The 25,771-nt window shown below is 34.5% G+C and overlaps 2 protein-coding genes across 15 annotated transcripts in view; both read left to right on the top strand.

Moving 5' to 3' along the window:
* Positions 1 to 3,252: 3,252 nt before the first annotated feature.
* Positions 3,253 to 18,875, top strand: LOC111059288 (protein LTV1 homolog). Of its 2 annotated transcripts, none has more exons than XM_039438109.1 (9): positions 3,253 to 3,381; positions 4,317 to 4,457; positions 6,240 to 6,362; positions 6,812 to 6,899; positions 10,011 to 10,176; positions 11,330 to 11,492; positions 13,650 to 13,952; positions 16,108 to 16,308; positions 18,692 to 18,875. In XM_039438109.1, the coding sequence occupies exons 1-9, from the start codon at positions 3,379 to 3,381 to the stop codon at positions 18,800 to 18,802; spliced, it is 1,299 nt and encodes a 432-aa protein (XP_039294043.1). In that variant the 5' UTR covers positions 3,253 to 3,378; the 3' UTR covers positions 18,803 to 18,875. The 2 variants fall into 2 exon arrangements, with proteins under 2 accessions (XP_039294043.1, XP_039294044.1); XM_039438110.1 differs by lacking the exon at positions 18,692 to 18,875 and adding an exon at positions 17,759 to 17,944.
* A 1,475-nt stretch (positions 18,876 to 20,350) lies between these two features.
* Positions 20,351 to 25,771, top strand: part of LOC111053197 (kinesin light chain) — a 168,291-nt gene continuing 162,870 nt past the window's right edge. For 5 of the 13 annotated variants that reach the window (XM_039438088.1, XM_039438105.1, XM_039438097.1 and 2 more), the window contains exons 1-2: positions 20,351 to 20,476; positions 21,288 to 21,395. In XM_039438088.1, the coding sequence (XP_039294022.1) occupies positions 21,376 to 21,395 (20 nt within the window). In that variant the 5' untranslated portion in view covers positions 20,351 to 20,476; positions 21,288 to 21,375. Of the gene's footprint in view, positions 20,477 to 21,287; positions 21,438 to 25,771 lie in introns of all 13 variants that reach the window. The other 8 variants (XM_039438089.1, XM_039438106.1, XM_039438100.1 and 5 more) reach the window with 4 other exon arrangements.

The following is a 25,771-nucleotide window of genomic DNA, read 5'->3' as shown; positions in this document are numbered from 1 at the left end:
TTACCTTAGATTTGCTAGAGCTATGACCTTCCTGTTTTGCCTTTGCAAGTGCCTAATAAACAATTATTCTTATATATATATTGCTTATTTTTCTGTGTGGCGTTATAGTATATTTCGCACCTAGGGTCGAAAATGTACGTTTTCCGGCTCGATATTGCGGTTTTCAAGTTCGAGACGAAGTCGAGAACTTGAAGCGTTTGAGAGCCGGAAAAACATTTTTGCCCATGTTGCGAACACTATTTTTCGCCACACCAAAAAAAAAAAAACTTCCCAATATATAAGAAATTGAAAAATGAATAAATTCAAACAGCCTATTTTGATAGTTTGAATCTTGGTTATGACAACTTTTACTGTCAATTAATTTCAATATTACTAATTAATAATTTACAATAGTGATCATATTTTTATACTATTAATATTTCAAATAATTGTTTGAATTTTTATAGCTTGCGCTTTGCGCCCAGTGCAATATCTCATGGATAGATGAATGAATAGAATTTTCATTACTATTTTGAAATAATGTGATGAAAAAATTAATATAATTGCATATTTCACAGTTTTGTCTCAAAATATATCTAAAAAATTGATTGAAATTTAAATTATGGTAACTAATATAAAAAATAGCTAATAAAAGTCGAAATTCATCGACAAAAAAAAATGTCATTGACCGAGATTTGAACCTAGGGATCATGTTTGTTATTCACTGAGCTTTGAGTTCTGATGTATTATGCCTTTACGCTCTCGGTCATTGCATATTGTTGAACATAGGCGTCTGACTGATAACACTTAGCATACACGTAATACTGAACTGTAAACTAGACTTCTAATAAAGTTTACTTCACTCCTAAAAAGCGTATAACAGACTTTGGCTCATGACTTATATTATTAAAATTAATATTACTATCTGTCTTACAATAACATTTTCACTCTGAATTATTAAGCCAGGTAAAGTATGTAGGCTACTATAATATAGTGTATAGCGGCAAATTTGAAGCCAGTTTGCCGGCATTTTCACAACAAAATATTGCTCTGAAAATAGTTAAATCATAGAGAAAACATTCAAATTCAAATTCAAATTCAAATATTCTTTATTCCATACAAAATACAGATATATTGTATTGCATTAGAAGATTCAATCTTGAGTGGGCCTAATTTTTTCTCTATATATGGTTTAATATTGAAGAAATATTATCTTAAAGTTTTAATAATGAATTACGGAAAAATTACTAGGAATTTTTCAGTCAAGGCTAAGTTTCACCAGTACTCTTACCTTAAACTTCAGATCTCTGCTGTATTTTCTTATTATTATTGTTGATTGTATTGCATTAAGAAGTGGAATTCGATAATAAAAAAGAAACAATTATTATTCTACCTCACTTTTAAATATTGATACAATTATTGTACTTTGATTTCAAATTCGATTCTTCACTTTTAAATACTTGCGATACGTACCTTTCTGACAATGGACAATGCAGCCAACATTATATTGTTGAGGCTATGGAGATATCATCGTATTCTATTGTTCAATATCAAAAACACAATAATAAAAATTAAATTATGAAACAGTAATCTATAAAATATATTATAGACATAATACCGCGATTCGGCCTACGGCCTCGGACTTAAAAACCGATTTCAAGCCGGAAGAGTCTCATTTTTGGCCCTAGGTGCGAAATTTACTATTTCGCCCCACTTGGATGTAATGAGCTGGTTTACGTGCGTCATATGGAGGCCGAAAGTGATTGTTTTCTGGCAAGGCCGGTAAAATTTTTACGGCCCTAGAGCTTTAAAATAACCTTGAAGTCAGCTGATTCTGATTTGATGTGAACGTGTTTACAAAATAGTTTATGAAACGGAATAAGTTTATGCTTCTAGAATTGAATAAAGTATTTTGCAATAAGATACTATCATTTTATTTGGATGAATGAAATACAAATGAGATATTATAAACTATTCAAATTCAATTTCAGAGTATAATAGAATCTAACCTCAAACCTCCTAGTACTGCGTTTATCACGGAACATAGTGGATAAACTGAATCATTTTATGCTTCTAGAATTCAATAAAGTATTCTGCAATAATATACTATCATTCTATTTGGATGAATAAAATACAGATAAGATATATATTATTATAAACTATTCAAATAATTCGATTTTCAGAGTAGGATAGAACTTCTAACCTAAACTTCCATTGACATTCAGATTGGCCAAATTTTAAGTGTGCTAAAACAGCTGATCAAAAACTTTTCATTATTGTGTTTATCATTCAATAATTAAAACATTTATAATAATATCATCTTATTGTCATTTGGAAGAATAAAAAGTTTAAACTCAACCTCTTACATAATTGAACATAATCTTTTAGGTTATTTAGACAAATCAGAATAAAAAATAAAAATACTTGGACAATTTCCTGATATTCAGATTACCTCAGATTTGCTAGAACTATGACCTTCCACTTTTGCTTTCGGAAGTGCTTATAATAGACAATAAATTATTTTCATATATATATATATATATATATATATATATTATATATATATATATATATATATTGTTTATTTTTCTGTGTGGCGAAAAATAACGTTCCCACCATGGGCAAAAATGTTTTTCCAGCTCTCAATCTTTTCTAGTCCTCGGCCTACGGCCTCGGACTTGAAAACCGATTTCGAGCCAGAAAAGTCTCATTTTCGGCCCTAGGTGCGAAATATACTATTCCAGGTCCACAACGATGCCAATTAAGTTTTTAACAGTGTAAAAATATAATTAATTAATGCAGAGAATCGGCATCGCTATTCTTCTATCTTTATCCACTGCCATTATAACATGGACCTCACTATAATCAATCCAACAGGAGTACGGTACAGAGTGATTGACAGATTCAATAAAAATTAAAAAAAATTTATACATAGGCTATTTGGAAACAGTACCAAACGTAGAAAGATTAAAACCAGAAGAAATTACATTAACAGTAAACATTATAAGTTACTTATGAAATTTTGTAATTTTTTATAAAAAATAATAATTTAGAAAGACATCAGGAGCAGCGCCCAGAAATTTTGAAGATAATATTCAGGAAAGAGAAAATTTTCTGGAAGGTAAAGTGGCGTACTGGAAAAGCTCTACTCCTTTTCGATTTTGGCATCCTTGAAAAATTTTCATTGGAGGAACTTGATTGAGCGGTGATACGATATCACATCGATACAGTATCAATATGGATGATACTGTATCAATATTATAGATGGCAGCACTGATCAGCAACGCAATTTCTAGGTTATGTGTGAAGTCTTAAATCTTTTTTGTTCACTTCACATGCATGCTGTGTTGACAGTGTTTTCATAATTCAAGCATATTTTGAAGTTTTATAAGTGCAAAAATGGTAAGTAATATTTAAATTCTCGAATCTTCTTTTAGGATTCAATGATTCTGTATTTCTATCAGCTTATTAAGTCAATAAGGTTTTACTTAACATTCAAATTCTTAACGTTAGATAGGTACCGTAGTTAATCTTCAATTTAATTGCAATTAAAGTCCAGGATTGTTCTGATTAACTGGTAAACTATTTATATACAGTATTATAATTATTCTTATCATATATTTTCAAATGTTCTACGCAATCTCTGCATTTTATTTGCGTTGAGTTGGCCAACATAGCCTACATGTGAACTATCTAACCTATCTTCAATCATCAAAGTTTCATTTAGAATTATTGCTTATCAATAGCGTTAATATTTTACAAATTAAACCTCAATTTATGGTTTGGTGACAATTGTTAAAACATTGATTTTAGTTGCTTAATAACATTGGAGGTCTTGAGATGATAGGCCGATTTACATTTTGATTTTCTATAACCCAATAACATTTATGCAATAAAGGTAGCCTACTCTTCTTCTTGAACAAAGTTTTAGTTATAATCATTTCATTTACACATCTTGATAAATCAATTACCGTCGTCTTATTATATTGGTTCTTATTTCTTGTATTTATAAAGTGGAAACTTGATTTAGTACACCCCGTTATAGTGCATTCCCCGTTTAGTACCAATATTTTTTTCTGCATTCCCTTAAAACGTACATAATAGCACATTAGGCCTACCAGGTGATACACTCTGAATTATTAAAAACCTCGTAATAATACTATTGTTTAAACGATCCCTTGAGATTTACTATATCAAGTTTCTATAATTGCAAAAATTTAATGTTCAAAAGGTCACTTAAATATAGGCTTTTATCGTAGTTCACAATATTGAGCATATAAGGGCAATCTAACTATAGGATCCTAAATAAACAATTCTGGAATACTCCATTTTTTCAGCCAAAGCAAAAGAAGAGATACATTGACAAAAAGAATGCAGTGACATTCCACCTTGTGCATAGAAGTCAACAGGATCCGCTGGTAACAGATGAGAAAGCCCCACAACACGTCTTAGTCCAGCAAGAGTCCAAGGAATCAAAGGTTAGTAGGTCTATATACAGTCGAACCTCTATATAACGAAGTCGATTATCCAGAGAAAAAATTCGCTGCCGAGAGGTATTCGTTATTGAGAGGCTCTGTCAAGAAAACTGCCATTCTGTAGCAATATTTATCAACTTTTTACACTATACTATTAGATGGAACGCAAAATACGGTTATTTTGCCAATATTTCACTATAATAACTCAAAATTCCTATTTTTTTGTTTTATATTTGAAAAGTGAGTAATATCGGTTGAATTTTGCATTTGAATAAAACATCATGTTTGATAAACGACTCACATTTATTCAAACAGTCGGACATGTATGGTACACTATTTTTCAGTTTTAATCCTTGCCTGATAATTTTGAAAGCCTCTAGAACTTCTTGATCTGAGGGATTCTTCTCCTCAAGTTCGTCACAGTCATCATCATCATCATCATAGTCAGTTCAAAGAATTGAAATGTGTGACAAAAGCAAGAATGGGACAAAAGTCCAGTCTTTCACCTGCCTGGTCTACAATAATGAACCCATCGACAAAAGAGAAAGAAGAGTGGCGCAAATTGATACGGAGAGCCCACCCCAAATGACATGGGAAAATGATGATGAAACACTTTATGAACTAATAAGAATATTAAAGGGAATTGGATAAAATATTAATTTTATTTCAACTTGAAAGCTCTTGGAATTCAATTTCCAGTAGCTTGCATCAATTTCCGACATGTGTTTCACCCTCTATTGCTCTATTGACTGTCTACCACTCCATCTTCTTCCTTCTTCCTACCTGAATTGCCGTTATTTTTAGTCTATTGACCTTTCTGCTGAAACTAAAGAATTCCTTGAAAATGACCGTCTACTTCCTATACACACTACACTTTGTATGTTGAAGTCAAGAGAAAACTTTGTTGTTGAGAGATCCGAAATTCGTTAAATAGAGGTAAATAAGCAGCGACATCTCTAAAATGTTATGGGACCAGGTAAAAAATCATTGTGTAGAGGATTTCGTTAAGTGGAGGTTCGTTATAGAGAGGTTCAACTGTATATTCTTATAATGATGATAGGTACTGTATTTTCATGTTTCCAATTAGAATAAAGTTTTAAATAAAATTTATGTTTTATAATTTTTGTTCTTTTATTATTGTTGCTATTGTTTTAAAATCGAATGTATTAAATTCACCGATTAACAACAGTGTTAAAATTAAGAAAATAAATAAATAATTTTTTTATAATAATTGGCGTGGCTAAAAAAGAAATCTTGTGCTCTAGCCACGAGTTCAAACATTCCTTACTATAGTTAACAAGATTTTAGAATTAATACAGCATTTCATAATATAATCAAGACCAGTACAATGAATATAGATAGATAAATCAAATAAACAATCATATAATCAATGTAATATAGTTAATCATATAATATAACCAAGATACTTTAAATATTCAAGATAGCACTAGAATTTCAATCTTCAATAAACTTCATAAATCTTTGATAAATTACAATGCTGTGTGTTTCAAAAAGCTAAGAATACCTTCTTCTTCATCCATTATCACACTTCGGATCGATAGTAAAGCCCAAAGCTACTCATTTTCAGATAGTTATTGACTCGTGAGGTACATTATATTTCCTTTTGAATTGCTTGAGAGGTATTGTAAAATCATTATATTCACGTTCCCAGTCCTACCTTTCTACTTGATTTTTTAAAACTATAAGACATTATTTCTACCGTTTAATTTATTGAGATAATATCTTGATGTTTTCTTTTTCTTATTTACATTATTGATTTTACAGAAAGTTGATCAAAAAGAGGAACAGAAGAAATATGGAATTTATTTCGATGATGACTACGACTACTTACAGCATTTGCGTGAAAGAAAGCACACCGTCAACCATTGGCAAGAAACACCTGCTCCCGTAAGTATAAAATCAATTTTATACACGCTATTTCTAAAAATATATCTAAAAAAGAGGATGAAAACAACATATTGCTTACAATAGGGCTACTAGTCCCCATTTTTTAATTTATTATATTCATTTTTCCAATGTAAGTGTGAGAGTTGTTTAAAATTATAATTCGAACATTACCACTATTTTTTAATTTTTGACACTTTACATTGTCATCTAGAAAGAGGAACAAGGTAATGGTCATGTCTATTGGTTCCCTTCTTCACCATTAAATTGAGGACTGATGACCTCTCTTCTGACCAAAACTAGATTGAGTCTGAGGAGTCTTCCTCATTCAGAATCGGTTATTAAATAATGTTTGCATAATTCTCTTTAGAAATTAGACTTGGATGTTGCCTTATATAACAGTATTCTATAATATCAATGTTTTTAAAGTATATTTTGTATTGTAATTTCAGAACTGTAAGATCAAGCTTCCATCATCAGTATTCGCTTCAGAAGTTGAAGAAGAAGTGGGAATGCTTAACAAGGCAGCTCCACAACCTGGTAAGCAAAGGATTCATTTTTCCCTTCGAATTTATTTAGAAGTCACCCCACTTCTATGATTTATAAATCATATTATGAGCTATTGAAAAAATAGTGCAGTTGGATTTCTTAGGTACTTTCTTCAGATATCCAATTCTATAATTTGGAATATTATTGTATTGGAAAAGTGAAATGAACGCTAACCTCGGAGGCTACAGCTTGAGAGCTATGCATAGTATTTTTTCGTCGTTCATGTGTTTGATTCTACAAAATAATTTCTCTTTCAAACCAATCAAAAGAATGGTTATGCGCACTATATAGAATCTATCAATCTATCTACATAGAATCCAGAAGAACTTTCAAAAATAGAAAAGAATTTATTGATTACATTGAATAGATCTGAATTCTAAAAAAACATTAGGGCCTGGCTACACAGGCTGTGGTTCTATAGAATTCTATATCTATATATAATGTATTTGATCTAGTTATAGGTAAACCCACGGGATCATAGATCGCTCTCTGTGTGGCTGGGCCCTTATATGTCTACATTATTATTTTCAGTCATTACATCTTTGAATCACAATATGATGAGAAACAAATTGTTGAGAAACTTGTTTTCTTCTAATATTGAGTCGGACAACTCCAATTTTTTTTTTTGTTATTTGAAGCGAAATTATGAAACCGAATTTTAACTGGGCCGTTACATGTAAAATCATCGACTATTCTCAATTTCAAATTATTATAAGCTTCCTTGTCTTGTATTGTTAATTTATTATAATGTCGTTATGCTGGATGTGTGTTGGTGTAAATGTGGTATGTTTGGCTTTTTTAAATTTAAATCTTTTAAACTGTCTAGTTTTAGTCTTCTTCTTCTTTTTCTCTGCACCATCAATGCCCAATCTATATATAAAAAAGCGAAATGGCACTCATTCACTGACTGACTCACTCACTCACAAAACTAAAAATCTACCGGACCAAAAACGTTCAATTTTGGTAGGTATGTTCAGTTGGCCCTTTCGAGGCGCACTAAGAACGGATTTGGAAAAATTTCCAAAGATACGCCCAAAATTGGCGTTTTCCAGCGTTTTCTCATCTTCATCGAAAACAAATGAACAGAAAATGTTCAAATTTAGTACAAAAGCTCAGCTAGGGTATAATAATGTTGTGTTAGAAGGAATTTGCAATAACGTCAAAGATACGCCCAAAATTAGCGTTTTCTTTGCTTCTTATCAGATTTATCGAGAACAAATAAGCAGAAAATGTTCAAATTTAGTACAGAAGCTAAGCTAGGGGGTAATAATGTTGTGTTAGAAGGAATTTGAAATAACGCCAAATATACGCCCAAAATTAGCGTTGGTGAAATCAAATTTGGTATAGAGGTTTAGCTAGGGTCTAAAAATTTTGTGATGAGGTGACTTTAATATTTCATCAAAGATACGCCCAAAATCAACGTTTTTCTCAACTTTTCTGCGTTTTCTCACCTTTTTCAATAATTGATGGAAATATATTAAACAAATTCAGTACACAGGCTTAGCTGAGGTGGAAGAAATTTGTTCGCCAAAGATACGCTGATATAGTAACAGGTGTTTTACCAGCGTTTTTCTACGTTTTCTCAAATTTTCGAGATCAAATCGACATAAAACGTTCAAATTCGGTACAGACGTTCCGCTGAGGTCTACAAATTGAGAGGTATTCAATATTTCGCCTATGATATGCTCAAAACTGGCGTTTTTCAACGTTCTTCTATATTTAGCTTTCTCATTATCTTATCGACCGAAATTGTTGAAATTTTGTTACACAAATCCGTCTGATTTTTCAAGTTTGGAGTAAGTAATGGCGGTGATAAATTGGAGGGTTTCTTTTCTCCAGTTTTTCATTGAGTTTTCAATGCATATTTCTGGAAAATGCAGGCGAGAGAATTAAGCCCGCTGATCTCATTTTTGGACGATCCAGTCGGGGGTCCAAGGGGCGGAGCCCCACGGCTAGACGGATATGGCGAGCGAAGCGAGCCTGACGGCTAGTCTATTCTATAACTTGAAGGACACAGCAGTATAGCGATGCTGCCGCACTAAGCATCGGGGAGCTGCTTAGGCGGGCGGTCACTCCATTTCCCGGCCGACTGAAGATTGCTCATGTCACAATCCTCTTGTCACATCGACGAATTCAGGCATGTGTTCGGAGGCCAGTATTGCAACGGTGTCTTGGTCTCGGAGACTTGGCTGAAGCCTGAAGTTTCAAATAGGTTTGTGGAACTCGGTGGTTATGTACTCCTTCGTAACGATCGCTTACACAAGAACGGTGGAGGAGTCGCTGCGTTTGTTAAGCGCGTCTTGCTTGATAGTCTCAAGTTTTCCTCCGATACATCGATTCTAAATTTTGTGGATTTGTGTGAAATTTTTATATTTTTTGCAATTGTGAAGGAAGAGTTTTGTTTGGATTCGTATTTGGAAATTGATCAATTTGATAAATTCAAAATTGTAGTAGATACATTTTTTGGACTCAAAATTGTGTGCGAATTAAGTTATCATTTAAGTTACGTAAGTAACATAACCTTTAGACTGTGTTTTCCAAATTAAGGTTTGAAGCAGTTTTGGGCAAATGCCTGTTGTTTTTACCTGAATTTTATTTGCATATGAATAAATGGATAAATAAATAAATAGATCCAATAATATAATACTGAGGTTGATGTCCACATAAGCTCTTAGGCTTGTGCATGGGTAATGAGTGAGAGGGATGATGATGAGAGATGACGACTACTTTTCAGGTAGTCGGGACCGATGGAATATCGTCTCCTCTGAAAGACGGGGTGGACGTATCTATATGATTTTGCTGTGGTCAAAAACGTTTTGACCGTCGAAATTCGAACTCAGGTTCTCTTGATTATTAGACCGGCGCGTTATCAATTACTCCAACGAGCCACCCTGAATACATAATTTTTGAAATTGAATCTCATAATGTTAAAACGCTGATTGGGTTATGTTATCGACCCCCTCATATAGGATTCATGAGTGACTTTGGGGATACTCTGTTGCGTCTTATGCTGCCGTGAGTTCTGGCTGCTAATCAGTTAATTGGTTCAATATTTGTATTTTGGTCTTTCCCTCATCAATTTTATGTTTTTCTGTGACATAGGCCTGCGCCTGGACCTCGACCCGGACATAGTGGCTGCTATGGACGAAGATTTCGACTTCGATAATCCGGACAACGAGTTGGAGGATGATTTTGTGGCGATGGCCGACGGCGTCGCCACAGACGAGGAAAGTGGCGTCGAATACGTCGATGACGAAGATGAAGAGGGGTAATTATAAATTGTCCCAATTATTTGTATTCACGTTCATTCATACTTGTAATAATCACAAATCATGACCAAGATAAGATTACTTAATTTATAGAAACAATCTTGCTTAGTTTCAGGATTATGATTCTCTCAAATTCAAATGGCATTGTATGAAGCATGTTACAAATAGGATCTAGATAATAATGACAATATTGAGTCACCTGGCTGGCTCAGGTCTGGTGTCAGAGTTTTCAGGTCGCAACTGATCAATTTCACGGCCTCTGACATGACCTAACGACTGCTTTTCAGGCAGCCGGGACCGACGGTAATCTAGAGAATAAGCTGGATTCCCACATATTAGTGTCATTGAACTTGAACGGTACAATGAGAATATTATTCCTACAAGTTATAATGTGACTATTCATACTTGCTTGGCCGGGTTGAGTGGAAATAGTCGTATTAGAACAATGAAAATTATATTTTCTCTGATACATTATGTCTGTGAGAATCCAGCTTAATACAACTTCTGGTATGAACCCGTACTGGGTAAATTTAATTATAACAACAGACAGGAAAATTACAAACAAGAAAACTACAATAAACGCAATGCAAAAAATATTGTTATTGCAGATGATGCCCACATGAGCTTTTTACTTGTGCGTGAATAATGGGGAGTGCGAGGATGAGTTATGAGATGATTAAACGTCCATGCCTATTCGATGGGATTCGGTGGGATTCGAACGCGCGACCAGTTAGCACTAGCAGACTGAAAGGGTGACACGCCTTAGTCAACTCGGTAATCTGGCCGGCAAAATGGAAAGGATTGTAATAAATCACAGGTTAGCTTTGGGTAACCCAACCTTATAATAGTGATATCGTAAACACTATTACTATTTCTGTTGATCTCAAATAGTTCTAGTGGAAAAATTCTCTTAAATCATGAAATGAAAATACACAGATTTTGTCTGCTCCACTTGTGAAACAGGTTTCGCCACGCTTGGTGTGGGTTTGGTAGTCGAGCTTGATGTTGTGACCTATGTCCACCTCCTGTATCAAAAATATAATTATGTAGAATTCACAAAATCTAGTATTTTAATTTCATTATGGAACGGCTTTACAATATTAATAATGACTTTTGAATTTTGATGAATCAATGATGTTGTTTTCATTTCAGTTCCGACAAGGATTGGGAGACTGATGAAGAACATGACAAATTTGACATGGAAAGCAATTTTAGCGAAGAAGAGACCAAGTCCAGATTCACGCAATACTCGATGACCAGCTCTGTCATCAGGAGGAATGAAAAACTCACCATGCTCGATGAAAAATTTGAACAGGTAAGGTCAACTATCACTTGTTCCTTCAACTCCAATATTCATTGTTCATTAATTCTAACCGTTGCTTTGCTGAGATTGGTTTCCAAATGAGCCTGAGCCATATTCTTGAGCTTTTTGTAATGAGAGTGGTTGGGGGAGCTTTGAGTCGAACATCGGACTCAAGAATTTGTTGAAAACCAGAATACACCCACAGTATCCCCGCTTGTCGTGGAGGCGGCTAAAAAGGACCCCCTTTCCAAAGCTCTTCTTCTCCTTCTTAATATGCTTCGGAACTCTTCATTTCTAGAATGGCACTTTTTCTATTGACTTAGCTGTGTGCCATTCTTTCTTTCTTTTTCTATCTGCCGGTCTTCCTTAGCCATATTATTACTTCGTCTTGGGCCAACCCAAGGTGTGATGTGGACCGTCCTGATGGGTGGTGCTTTTATATGGTGTCTCTAACTGTGCTTGCAAGATACCAGTCGCCCTCCTGTAGTATTCAGCCTCGCCTGGACATGCAGGGCTCTGTCTAGGCCGACTCTACTTCCCTAACTGTTCCTGAGAACCATATGAACATAAAAGCAAACCAAACCCGAAGGCAACTCTAGAAGTTGCCTTGCCTTCAAACTCATCGGGATCTGCCTCATCAGGGCAGGTGCCTCAATCTGAAATGGGTGCTTCAGGACTACAGTAGGTTCCGTTGCACTTTTATGTTGAGCCTATCAACATTGAGAAAGCTTCCACTGATCACGAAGATGATGTAAGCTGAATAACACCATCCCAACTGGAGAGGGTGGATGAGCTTCTCAGAAGTCAAGAAAAGCAAGAATTCGCAGGAATGTCTGAGGATGCAATAGAGCAACCGAGCAGTTTGCGGGTGGAGAGACCAGACCTCACCACTGCTCAAAGAAGAGCGGCCATTCAGGCAAAACGTCTTGAGAGAGGTTATGCTTTTGATCCTGCAAAAAGAAAAACCCAAGAGACCAGAGATGGGTGAAACTCCAGGCACAAATATGGGTCTAGAGGCTGAGTCGAAGGTGGCTTGGCATCAGGCTCCCTAGAGGCAATTTGGCGATCCCTCCCTCAGCGGAAGGACATACAAAAAAGGCCAAAAAAGGACATACAAAAGTGGAACTCACGTAGGACACGAGGACCAATCAGTCTGAAGAGGCTGCCAAGCATATCACAGTGGATTGCAAGAGACTAGATGCAAGGAAAAGGGGCAAGGGTTCTGCTTGGCTTCAAGCAACCAGGTGGTGTTAGTATATGGGGAAACTCCTGGATCTTGTAAAGGATACAGGTATTGGTTTGCCCAACTAACGTACTTGGGACACACAATAAGCTCCGGTTGACGTTTGAGGTTCTTTGAACGTTTGGATCCCTGAATCTGTCCCTTTAAACATAAGAATAATACAGTGATTTTGAAACTGCTCATAACTGTCTTATTCATTTATTTATTCAATGATATACAATTCGTTGACCTTATTTCATAGGAGCTATCCCAAGCAGCCACTCTAACAACGGTAGGACCGATTCCACGGCGCTTGTCTAATCTGAACAATAATTAGATATGATTTTTACCCTTATGCATTTTTCGTTTTCTACGTAATATTCATCTTCCTTTAAGGTTCGGCTCGTATTTTATTAGGATACCAGGCTGAGCTGAGACACCAGGTTTGGTGTATGGCCGGTATATGACTCAGAACTCTAGCCCTGACACCATATTGGTGTTTCACTGGTATCCCAGCTAGCTTTATACACTGACATCTATGGTGTCACACGGGTGTCTCAGCTTTATTTACTAATGTAATACGAGCCAAAAATTCTTTAAACATAAATACTCTTGAATACCACTAATTTTAATTATTGCTCACAAATTACATATCTTTGTTCTTTTCAAATCCATTTACTTGGAATAAATTCAAAATCAAATCAAATTTATTGCTAAATCAGTGAACAATATTCACAAACATGAAAACAGAATACAGTTATATACATGGGAAAATCCACAGTCAAAATTATAAAAGCTTCCACTAAATAATGGAATAATTTAATAAATAATTTTATTATAATTCTAGGTTCAATCATATATTTTTCAACTTTTTTTCAATCTTTACTTTCCAATAAATCTCGTTTATTTTGCATTGAATTTCTATCATTATTCCATTTTTATTGCAGATGTTCGCTGAATACGACGATAACGAGATAGGCGCCCTGGATTGCGAGGAAATCGAAGGCAACGTCGACATGAAATCCGATTTGCTGATGAAGTATGCTGAAGAGTTCTCGAAAGCCAACGAGAAGCAGTACTTTGAACCGGAGCGGAAGTCAGTGACATTCAAAGAGTACTATTCGGATGAGAGCGATGAGGAGTTCGATCGTATCGAGGTGCAAAAGAAGCCTGAGTGGGATTGCGAGTCGATTCTCTCCACTCACTCCAACCTCTACAATCATCCAAAGCTTATCGAAGAACCGACAAAGGTGAGTAGGCCTACCAAGTATATTGATAATAATAATTTCTCTGGTCGAGGGTACTCTTACAGACTTACTTTTTTATATTTATTGATAGTGCTAGTTTTATTTTATACCCAGTGCATGACTGGAAGACCCCTGCTTTTCATTGTTGGCAATGGTTTTCAAATGCCAGCCAGGGATCTTCTGTGCACTATAGTCAACCGCACGATAGTATTCTGATAGAAATTAGAGCTGTATCCCGCATCAATGTGGAAAACATTGCTTAAGCATAATGAAATTGACGTTTTACAAATTGTATCATTTGATAAGAAAGTTTCTAATATTTTGAATTCTGATCACAGAATTTATTATTACTTTCAGTGGTGCTACTGCAAATATTAACTACAGGGTAAACAGCTAGATGGAAATTCGATCAGCGCTACTATTCAAAAATTATTTTGAATTTTGCTAACCCGTTTCCTAAAGGACCGGGGTCTTGGCAAGAGCAACAAAAAGGAAGGCTTATCAGATGTACTAGTTTATTTATGTAAGAACATACCATCTGAACCAATGTACCTATAGTGAGGTCCACGTTATAATGGCAGTAGAGAAAGTTAGCAGAACAACGTTGCCGATCCTCTGTCTTGTCAATGTCTTCTATAGACGGTAGCTGATACTGGTTTATTGATGTAATATTAACTGTTTATTCTCGTTTAAAATAATTAAATTTTATTAAGCAAGAAATTTTATACTGGTTCAATTACTGGTTTAATTATATACTTCTCTGTTACCTAACCTAGAATAGATTCTAGTTCAAGTCAAGAACTACATTTTTGCAGTAATGATGTATAATCCTATCATTGAAAAGTACCAAATCAAACGGAATGATGCACTGGAAATGACAGAAATTACAAAAATAATACTGATACTGGTTTATTGATGTAATATTAACTGTTTATTCTCGTTTAAAATATTAAAATGATCAATTAAATTTTATTAAGCAAGAAATTATATTTTTCAATTATTTCATAACGAATTTTCAAATTTAAGATGAAATATTTTGTTAATTCTATATTGTTAAAAGACAATCTGGCAACAGAGCAAAGCGAGAAAGAGCTAGCGCTATCCACTTTGTTGAATGATAGTCAAGGATAGCAATACCATTGCTAATTAAACATTGTCATTATATTATGTGGACCTGACTAAAAAATACATTCTTCTAGAGTACATCATGCACTCTTGAATTTTATTTTATTACTTGAAGCCAAGCTTAATACTTCTCTGTTACCTAACCTAGAATAGATTCTAGTTCAAGTCAAGAACTACATTTTTGCAGTAATGATGTATAATCCTATCATTGAAAAGTACCAAATCAAACGGAATGATGCACTGGAAATGACAGAAAGCATTGACATTTTATAGCATATTTGGACAAGGCTATGCGGAGATTTTATTTTTATTTATTTATTATTATTTCATCCACTGACCTCCTATAAAAGGGGTATTTGGACTTGTCAATGTCGTAAGTCAATAAAATACAGAACATAAATACATAAATGATAAGTTAATATATTTTTTTTCTCTCCAAACCTTATCTCGACGCTCGTAGTTTAGAACATAAATAGGTACATGAAAAGTCAATACATTTTTTTTCTATTCTCTCTAAACCCCATTTCGACGCTCGTAGTACTCTCTGAACTCTTCATTTGAGTACGCGCATATGGACAGCAGCTCCTTATTTAATTGATCTCTGAATTTTGTACCAGTCATTTCTTTTATATGAGCTGGCAATAAATTATACAACCGAATACCAGAACTCCTAACACCTCGCTCATACATGGTTGTCTGGTGTGTGTCGTCTCTTAGGTTGTTCCTATATCTTGTAGGGTATTGATGGAATGTTCCGCCCGTATTAAATTCATGTAGATTTTTCTTAATGAAGCAGATTGTTTCGAAAATATATAGGCTTGGGAATGGGAGAATTTGAAGTTTTTTGAAAAGGGGGCGACAACTTGTTCGAATTGATTCTCCCATCATTACTCTCAATTGCTAACCAACCATCTTACTAATGACTTGATGTCAGAACGGATCCAGTAACAGATAAGCCGGATTAGCGAGGTGCTACTGTCTTAAAGTTGATATTCGTTTGAAGATGGCTTACTTATTCTGTTGGTGATTTCAGATCAAGGTAGACCGTCGCGGAGTTCCAATTCTGGCGCCGAAATTAACAGCCAAAGCATTGGCTCAACTGGGAGAAGGCTGCAAACCCAGCACTGGCCCAGGCTCCCTCGCGTCTGCTGTCTCACTCCTGTCCATCCGAAGCAAAGATGAATCCGCCGAAGAGAAGAAGCAACGGAAAAAGGCATTCAGGGAACATAAATCTGTAAGTGAATTCATTTTTTGTATTTCAATATTGTTTGTGAATACTACACGAATGAACGTTTTCACACTTACCGATTGTCGGCCGACACTCAACTCAGACTCTAAGCCAATTAAAGGACAATTTCGAGTATCGGATGACAATCCTGAGATATGATTCCAAGTCGTATTTCCTCTATTCAACTGTTCCTTATTCCAAATAATCCAATTTTTGTGACATATTGCTTTTCCTGAATTTATTATTTTTTGTCATCAATTGAAAATATTTACTTGATAAAAAAAATTGTAAATCTTTCCATTAACTACATTTGGTCCAAAAGCATTTGAAAAGAGCATCACTTACCAGGCTAAGCGGATTCCAACATATCAGTATCAGTGATTATTGTGTCCTGTACAGTGAGAATATTATTACCATAAGTTCCAATGGGACACTGATATACGTGTGAATCAGCCTTTAGACGCTACACTGAACATTTATTCATTTGATGATTTAGGCAGTAGCCATTTGTACATAAAAAATACAATTATTTTACTCATAGAAGACACAGAAATTGTTCAAGTTAAACTGAATAACTCTTAAGGTTTCCTTCCGAATCTGACAATATTTTTTTCAAATATTAGTTTGGCTGCACCATAGAGAAATGATAACATAAGAAGACATCCCATGGTTTAGGTCGTTTATGGTCCAAATTTCAAGATGATTTTTGTTAACTGAAGCCGATTACTGTCGACTTCTGTTTTGGCCTAGTGAGAGTGTAAGAATAGAATAGAATCGCTGTCTTTATTTTTACATAAGAGGGCGGAGTTAGTGCGCAGCCGGCCCTCTCTTACACTCATTCCTCAACCTGTGCCTAAGAATGGTACAGTATGAGAGGCTACCATCGTCACATTGCTTCACGAAAAAGAACTACTAGCACTATCGGCTTGAGTTAACATAAGTTAGGAACATAAAGGCTCTACAACAAGGGATATTTTCTTATGCTATCTTTTCTCTATGGTTGCACAAAGACCTGTTAAATTTCAACCGTGATAAAGTGTCACGAGAACCATTCAGAGAAGCCTTCTTTTCAAAAAAGTCTTCTCTGAAACTTCTGATCGTTTTTCAACATGTGAATATGTTTTAGGTAGAATTTCATTATCATCATTAATAATTCAGGTATAATTTAATGATCATGATTGAAGAAAGTTTAGATTTAGAATTGCTTAAGATTGATCAACTTATTGGTATTTTGAGAACTTTAATGTCTCAGAATTCTATAATTTCGTCTTCAACGATAAACTAAGTGGGGTAGTGATGATAGTCCAAGTGGGGAAATATATTTCCTTGATTTGTTTTTGTTTGTAACTATTATTGAATGTATTTTATTTCTTGTGGAAATAAATTGAATTGAATTGAAACAATTGATCACATTTTTATTCTCATCAATAATGTTTCATCTTTTATTCAATTCTAGGAGAGGAGAATCGAAAGAAAAATGAATAAGGAAGCCTTCAAAGAAGAAAAGAAGAAGATGACAAAGATAATGTTGAACAACAAATTAAATTTGCAGAGATCTATTGTCTAATTTTATTTTTAGTATGAAGTTCAACATTTGTGTCTGATTTTTGTTTTGTATATATATATACCAATATAAAAAAGGTGTTATTCTCTTTAATTCCTTCTCCTATATATAGAATAATCAATTAATAATTCACTTATCCATTATATGGTTGAAAAACAATGGCTAAAGGCTTGTAGACACATAAAACAATTTTATACAAAATTAGAACACCATAAAACTGTTCAAAACTCAATTTAAAACATTAAAAATTCAATTAAACAGAAAAATATTCAGAGAACACAAAATTAGAACATATAGCCAGCCACCATTTTTTAGAGAGAAGACCTAACAAGTACAGAGTAAAGCCCCACCTCAAAACCAGTGTCGACGTCATGAACACGTCACCAATATTAATTCCAAAAAATTATAAATTACAAGTTTAGAATTTACATTCTACATTTGTTCTCAATAAAACTTTATTTCGAAACTGTTATTTTAAATTTATATATATCCTCTATATTTATAATAATCTATTTATCTGTTAATTCTGTTAACTCAGTTTCGGTGATACCATGGAATGTGCAACACAATTATTTATGATAAATTCTCAGTTAAAAAGTTTTCCGCATATCGATTACTCTGATATTTACTATCAAGTTTTATAGATCTCGAATTGAAGATTCGATTTTAATCGAGAAAAAAATGTAATATTACATAGTCCAAGTGGGGAATATATTTCCTTGATTTGTTTTTGTTTGTAACTATTATTGAATGTATTTTATTTCTTGTGGAAGAAATAACATTTTCATTCTCATTAGTAATGTTTCATCTTTTATTCAATTCTAGGAGAGGAGAATCGAAAGAAAAATGAACAAGGAAGCCTTCAAAGAAGAAAAGAAGAAGATGACAAAGATAATGTTGAACAACAAATTAAATTTGCAGAGATCTATTGTCTAATTTTATTTTTAGTATGAAGTTCAACATTTGTGTCTGATTTTTGTTTTGTATATATATACCAATATAAAAAAGGTGTTATTCTCTTTAATTCCTTCTCCTATATTAATAATTCACTTATCGATTATTGAATAAGTTGAATGTAAATAAGCTTACTTTAAATTTCATTCATATTCAAGTTTTAATGGATTCAACATTCAAGTGCTATGTTTTAGATCTCACAGACTTGATAATTTACATTTTAAACATTCAGAAATTGATTAAGACCATTCATTTTTTTAGCATTACTCATTGGGAGAGATTGGATCTTTAATTGATAATTGTAATCATTTACTAAGTTGGTTTGGCTGATTTCCTTTTATTGGTCTTGTTAATTTTACAAGTGATGCGTTATTGAATTTCCATATTATATGAAAAAATCTAATATTAACGACAAGGTAAATTATTATAGTTCACAGTAATGCTGAGTGCAGAGTTGAAATGAAAAGTTCTATCACAGTATTCATAGTGGTTCTATATTTCGGCCTAACACATTTTAGATCTTTGTGTTCACTCAAATAGTCATTTTTCAGTAAACAGCCCCGAAAGAATTTTTCTCGTTGGTTTTCTATGTATTTTGGGGCGCTGAATTCGAATCAGAAATTTGATGACACGCCAGAGGTCGACCTCATCCCTAAGAACCCTCAAATTTCGGGACTTTTTCAATATTTCCATTTTATTTCGAAAACCAGAGGTTCTGTACATAATAATTGGAGACAATAAAGAATTTCCAATAAATTTAATGATTCTACGATTTTTGATTTTGAAGCTAGGCTACAGATTTTCAAAAAAGTTATTTTGAGAATTCTGGAAACTCACTTGTTCCACTCAAAAGTTGGTGCCAGATGCACAACAGCCGGTTAAATTTTAATCGTGATTAATTCCACGAGAACTAATCAGAGAAGCCGAATTTTCATTAAAACTCCTTCTCTGATTGGTTTTCGTGAAATTAATCACGGTTAAAATTTAACCGACTGTTGTGCAATCGGGCCTTTACAGTCGGATTTTCTCGTACCACAGCTCATTCTTCTCAGCTGGATAAGGCGGTTCAAAATCATGCACTATAGGTTGAGTGGAATTTGATAAAAATGGAAAATTCCTCTTTATAGGACTTTTTCTATACTAAAAAAATGGTAAAATATTGGGGTTTTTAGGAATGAAGCCGCCCTCATGTGGCATGTCAGCAAATTTCATATTAGAATTCAGCTCCCCAAAATACAAGGAAAATTCTTTTGGGGATGTTTTATGAAAATTACCATTCGACTGGACTATGATGTCATTTCTTTGTGAAGTTGATCCTGAAATTTGAAGTTGCCGCTCTAACCTCGCAACATGTTTACGTTACTGTATTTGATCAAAAAAGTAATAAATATTTTTTCTTACCTATTGTGTAATGATTTTAAACAATCATATAATCCCTAAGTTTATTGATTTTGAAGAATTTGAAGTAAGATTACTTATCAGTTTCTCTATTTCCACTTTCCACCCACAAATGAGTTTCAGTTTGCTAACCTGATTTGACAGTGTCGTATGTCGTCAAGTCGAAGTTGTATTTTACCTCTTGCAGGTTCCTCGTTTTTGTGAATATTTTTTGATGAGATATTTTAGAGTGCAATATACTTAGAATTTATAAATAAGGTAAGTAATATGTTAAATTATTTGTATGTTTTTTTGGATAATCAAACCAACTACTTGTGAATAACTTGCCTGTTTCATACCGTAGCCCTAGCACTCAAATTAGGTTGTAAATCTGATTCCTTCTTGATTAAAGAATTTGCAAAGTTTGTTCTAGAAGAAACATTTTTGTTGTCCTAATTAATGTCTAGATTCTTTTTCAACTGCCAGTAGAATACATTTATATAGGCCTATTTATATCCTGTTAACCTATTTCAAATTGTTCACCTGATAGGTTACGTTACGGTTTGTTCCTTTTCTATTGTCTTCTGTCAAATATTTTTGCGCCTCATTTTTGCATAAGATAAACTCTTTTGAAATAACTAGAAATCTTTCCTATTGATGCATCTTAAAGCTAATTTTGCTCTACTACTTACTGTTTTTAAATACTTTTAGAAAGAATGTAATCAATATTTTTTAATTGATTTTTAAGTCTTGGTCTAAACTTGGCATATTGACTGGTTGTGTGTATCCTGCTTTTAGCTTTATTTCAAATTTCATCACATCTCAAAAACTTAAATTATTATACAATTTGAGTATCGTATCGGTATCTCTTTGACACAATTAGGTTAAAGTATGTTTTACTCAGAAGTAGCTGATATAACCCATTTTTCCATCTCCTATAAACATCAAAACTGCATAGTTTGGTTATTATATAACTTAAATTACAAGTCTCTATTTAAGGTTAATTTCAAAATGTAAAAATAGTAAAATTAATAAAAACAGTTGGCTGATAACATAATATTGTATTTTATAATTTTGTGTTGTTTTTCAGAAGATTATCAATAGTGTGGCCCGGTAACTGTTGATTCGATGACACAAACCTTTTGGCAGCTTGTTTCTGTGATGGCCAACTGCTAACGATGGATGCTAGTCAAGACTCGTGAGTCATCAACCTGATCAGCTGTTTAACTTATACGTTAGTGTGAGACGTCAATATTTCAAATATAAGCACTAACTAACATCCTGAGTGCACAATAGTTGATAAATTACAGTCTAACTCAAGGTACCTAGAATACATTGGTATTCTAGTTACATTAGTTTAACTGATTGAAAGTTAGGTAGTTATTAAGTTGGCAGACGGTTATAGAATTGACAATATGCTTTCATGCCAGGTCACATAGTTTAAAAAAATCCTGACTGCAGATCATAGATAAAACTCCTTCGGTCCCCAGTAAATTAACTTATTTCTTGGATGTTTGCTAATCTGGTGGTCTGAGTTTTAAGATTGTTGTATAGTATAGGTCTTATATATTCTATCCTTTCGGGTAGGCTAATGGATAAGGTGTTTTTCTTCTACCTGTTGTTCTCAAAAGTAATTGAATGATGAATTATATTCTTACTTTAAAGCGCCAAACCAATAGCATTGTTCAGATTCATATTTAATTATAATGGATTTGCATCAGTACAACTTGCTACATACATTGAACCTGAGACTTGAAACCATCTGGGCGCATAAAGTAAAACTACCTTAGTAATTCAGTATATTCCGTACATAACCGGCAGACGCCAGACAGACTTTCTCAAAGTTTAAAACACTTGAAAACAAAATAACTTGGGATGGCTGCAGATAGTTTGTTTCATGTGGCTCAGTAGATGGACTGCCACTCCACAGTCTCAAAATGTTCATCAAGTCCACTGAATTACTTGATACTTACTTGATACTTGTCGTTGTCGAAGACTGGTGATTCCAGATAGTGTCATGAACAAGGTTGGTTGGTAGCCATTTTGGCTAGACGTTGGAGTAGAACTGATTCAAAAAAGGGGCTCGTCCTCAAGCTCAGCAAATGAGTAGACTGGCCTGTCGTTCAGCTTCAGCTTCACTGTGCTAAGCAGTTTATTTCTTGGTAAATTTCTCACTTCGCTGGGCAGCCTGTTGAACATCCGAATGGCTGCTGCTGGGTAGCTGTTGTAGGTGCTGCTCAATCGTGTGTGGGATGCCTCAAGGTCAGCAGCTCGGCGCGTATTGTGGCTGTGGATTTCACCTCTTCTCGTCCAGGCTTCCTGGTTGTCCATCAGGTGTGATAGTGTGCAGAACACTTACTGACTGTAGATGGTGAGGATCCCCATACCCTTGAAGAGAGGTTTCCAGTGGTCCCTACTTCCCGAGAATGTGATTGTTCGGACTGCTCTTTTTTGGAGGAGCAGCACATCCTTGGCTGCTGGTACATGTCCCCACAGGATCAGTCCATACATGATGTGGCTGTGAAAGAGTGAGTGGTATGCCATCACCAAACTATCCCTGCCTACCACATGTTTGAGCTTTTTTAGCAGATATATTACCCTGGAAAGCTTTCGACACACTTCTGACACATGGTGACTCCATCTCAGCCTTCCATCCAGCCAGAAGCCAAGCAACTTGACCGGTTCTGCCTCCTGCCGTCGCAGTGAGCAAATGAGCAAATTCATCCTCTCTCAGCGATTACAGAGGGTAGTTGATACGATTCTCACGTAACAGCCTACAAAACTTCCTATACTTCAACTCACAAACACAAGCGGCAGTCTGTTGAAAAATGTAGAATCCGTAAGGGGTAGCATTCAAGTGCTTTCGAGTGATGGTGCAGCTGGCCCCTCTCCCGGAAAGTATGATCTCACCGTAAGAGTAGCAGCAATAAGGCGTCTTTTATCCAAATCCATCAATCAAAATTTAATTTATTTATTTGTCATTCTATAATACACAAATCATATACATGATCAGAAAAGGACCAACAGGAACAGGCCTAGCCCAAAACAGGCCCCCTTCCGAGTTTTGATAGAATTATGTCCAAAAAGTAGGTTATGTTGCTTTACTAATGAAATTCGGATCAAATATCGAGTCCAGAAATATACAAACCAAAATTTAGGATTTGAATTGATCAAGAACCAAAAATAATAGCAAAATCGCTCTCATATCAACTATAACTCAAACTTTGAAAACATTTAATTATTCGTTTAATATAAAATGATATATAGATATAGGGAACTGTAAGCATTTCTATTCAGTCACCACACCTAGCTGAAGTAATCTGGAGAGAAATTGAGAAATCTTTGTTTAGACTTGGAAACTTATTGGCGAAGCGATTGGCTTAGTGGTCGCGCTGATAAGCTATGGACAAGACAGGTTCTGATATATATTCTTCTGTCTTAGTAAAAGTGACCACTTCAAGAGCCGACTCCTCTAAATAACATTTTTGAGTTGAAAAATCGCTTCCCGGTGGTTCGGAACCCACCCAAAGCTGTCGGTCCACTAATCGCTAGAATGAAAAAAAAACACTCGTATATCTGGGATTCAGATTCATCATATTTTACAAGATTTTTATTATGGCTGATATGAGCTTAGAATTGAGTCGAAGTTAGTGCTGATAGAATATGATATAGAAATGATGTAGCTTGTAGGCTACATTTGGCATTGCAAAGAGAGGACAGTAGTGTTCACTCTACTAAACCCTAAAGAAGGCGTTTCACTACTAAATTGTAGTCTGCATTGTCGCACAATACTGATGAGGCTGTACTCATACGTGGCAACATTTATTGTTCTCATACTCATACCTGGCAACATTTATTGTACTCATACATGGCAACAATTATTGCCGAGCAACTCAGCAACCAATAGGACAAGTTATGCTTTTAGGTTTCCCGCTTAATAAATTTGGATAAATTTGTTGCTAAGCAACTCGGTAAGGTGGAGGAATTGAGAAATATGCTGTCCTTTATAATCCCATTTAGAATTTGATGCTGTTATGTACTATTTAGCTGAGAAAAAATGCTATAGTGCGGTCCACGTTATAATGGCAGTGGATAAAGATAGAAGAATAGCGATTCCGATTCTCTGCATTAATTAATTATATTTCTACACTGTCAAAAACATAATTGGCATCGTTGTGGACCTAGAAAAGGATAGTAACACCGGCTTTGTCGAATAATAGACAAGGATAGCGAAACCTAAGTTGATCAAATACTGTCATTATAACGTGGACCTCACTATAGAAGATTCTATCGATTAGAGATTCACTCTGATTTTTCATCAGCTTCAAATAATCGATAATTTATGATTTTTCATAAAAGTAGGGGTGTAACAGTGTAACCATACCTTTCTTGGATAATTTGTTATTTTTACATTGAATAGTATTCACATTATATGAATTAAATTTAATTTTATATATTTTTGAAAGTGATACTAGATCACTTTAAGAATCACTGGACATATTTGAAAACATGGATTACACGAGACATCTTTTACAGCTAAAAGGGCTGAATAATTTTTGCTAACTTTCTCATGTATAAATTAGTAGAATTTCCATTAGGAAAGTAATTCCAATAACCTTGAAATAACATTTACAGATATGGTCTAATAAGAAGATCCCTAGTTGTTCGGTGCGGGGGTGAACGGAAGTTGAAATAAGCAAACTACGCATGCCCGTCACATGTATTCCTGATTATAAAATTACGACATGCTAGGCTCTTGACTCAAACAGCTGGCAAAAATTCAGCTGGCTTATCAAATGTTTTTGCTATGCATAGTAGCTTCTTGATGCTGTGGAAAGGGTAAATCGGTCCATGGATCAAGTGTTATGAGTCCGTGATTGTAGGCATATCAAGCTTATAAAATTAACACATAATTTACGTTGAAAATATGAAATAATTCTCACCGATTGGACCATACATACTCTCGGACCGCTGAGGCTGTTAAAATTGGCCTTAGTCGTTGTTTCCGGTGTCTTCTGTTGTTTCTGGTAGCTGGTGGTTTAGATGAATTATCTTTTATTAAGTGAAGAATATTTTATTGGATTTAAAACTCACTTTTATTAAGTGATAGAATATTTTATTGGATTTAAAATTCAATTTATTATTTATTGAAAACGGCCTGCTATTCTGTTATTGACTGTTGACAATGGACAGATCCGAAAGCATGATTCAGTCATTGAGTGATAACTTCATATTTTCCTCATACATTACAGTCTACAAGTCATCAAATAAAGTGTTGAAAACTTGATGGAATATCACAGCTCGTAATCGATCATAAACTTCTAGATTTATGTCTAAAATGAACCCAGGATAAGTCAGTTGGTGACTATAATATTATTGTAGAAACTCTAGTACCTAATTACTCTTCTAACTTTAGCAACACGAATAGTATAAGCAAATTATGTTGGATGACTTATCATTTTTAACCTTGTGATGATAACAGTGGCAGTTCATATTGCAACCTGTGCTGTTTGAAAGAAAGGAGCTCTAATGTCATGGTAGTGCGCTCTCGTTTCCGCTTTTAATTAAATCCAG

The sequence above is a fragment of the Nilaparvata lugens genome, chromosome 11 (assembly GCF_014356525.2).
Source record: "Nilaparvata lugens isolate BPH chromosome 11, ASM1435652v1, whole genome shotgun sequence".
Taxonomy (NCBI): domain Eukaryota; kingdom Metazoa; phylum Arthropoda; class Insecta; order Hemiptera; family Delphacidae; genus Nilaparvata; species Nilaparvata lugens.
The sequence above is the reverse complement of the archived record's forward strand: the minus strand, read 5'-3'. Positions and strand labels throughout refer to the sequence as shown.

Coding starts and splice junctions, on each gene's coding strand:
- LOC111059288 (XM_039438109.1), top strand. Junction 4,458..6,239: donor AAGAGTCCAAGGAATCAAAG/GTTAGTAGGTCT, acceptor TTGATTTTACAG/AAAGTTGATCAAAAAGAGGA. Junction 11,493..13,649: donor TCGATGAAAAATTTGAACAG/GTAAGGTCAACT, acceptor TTTTTATTGCAG/ATGTTCGCTGAATACGACGA.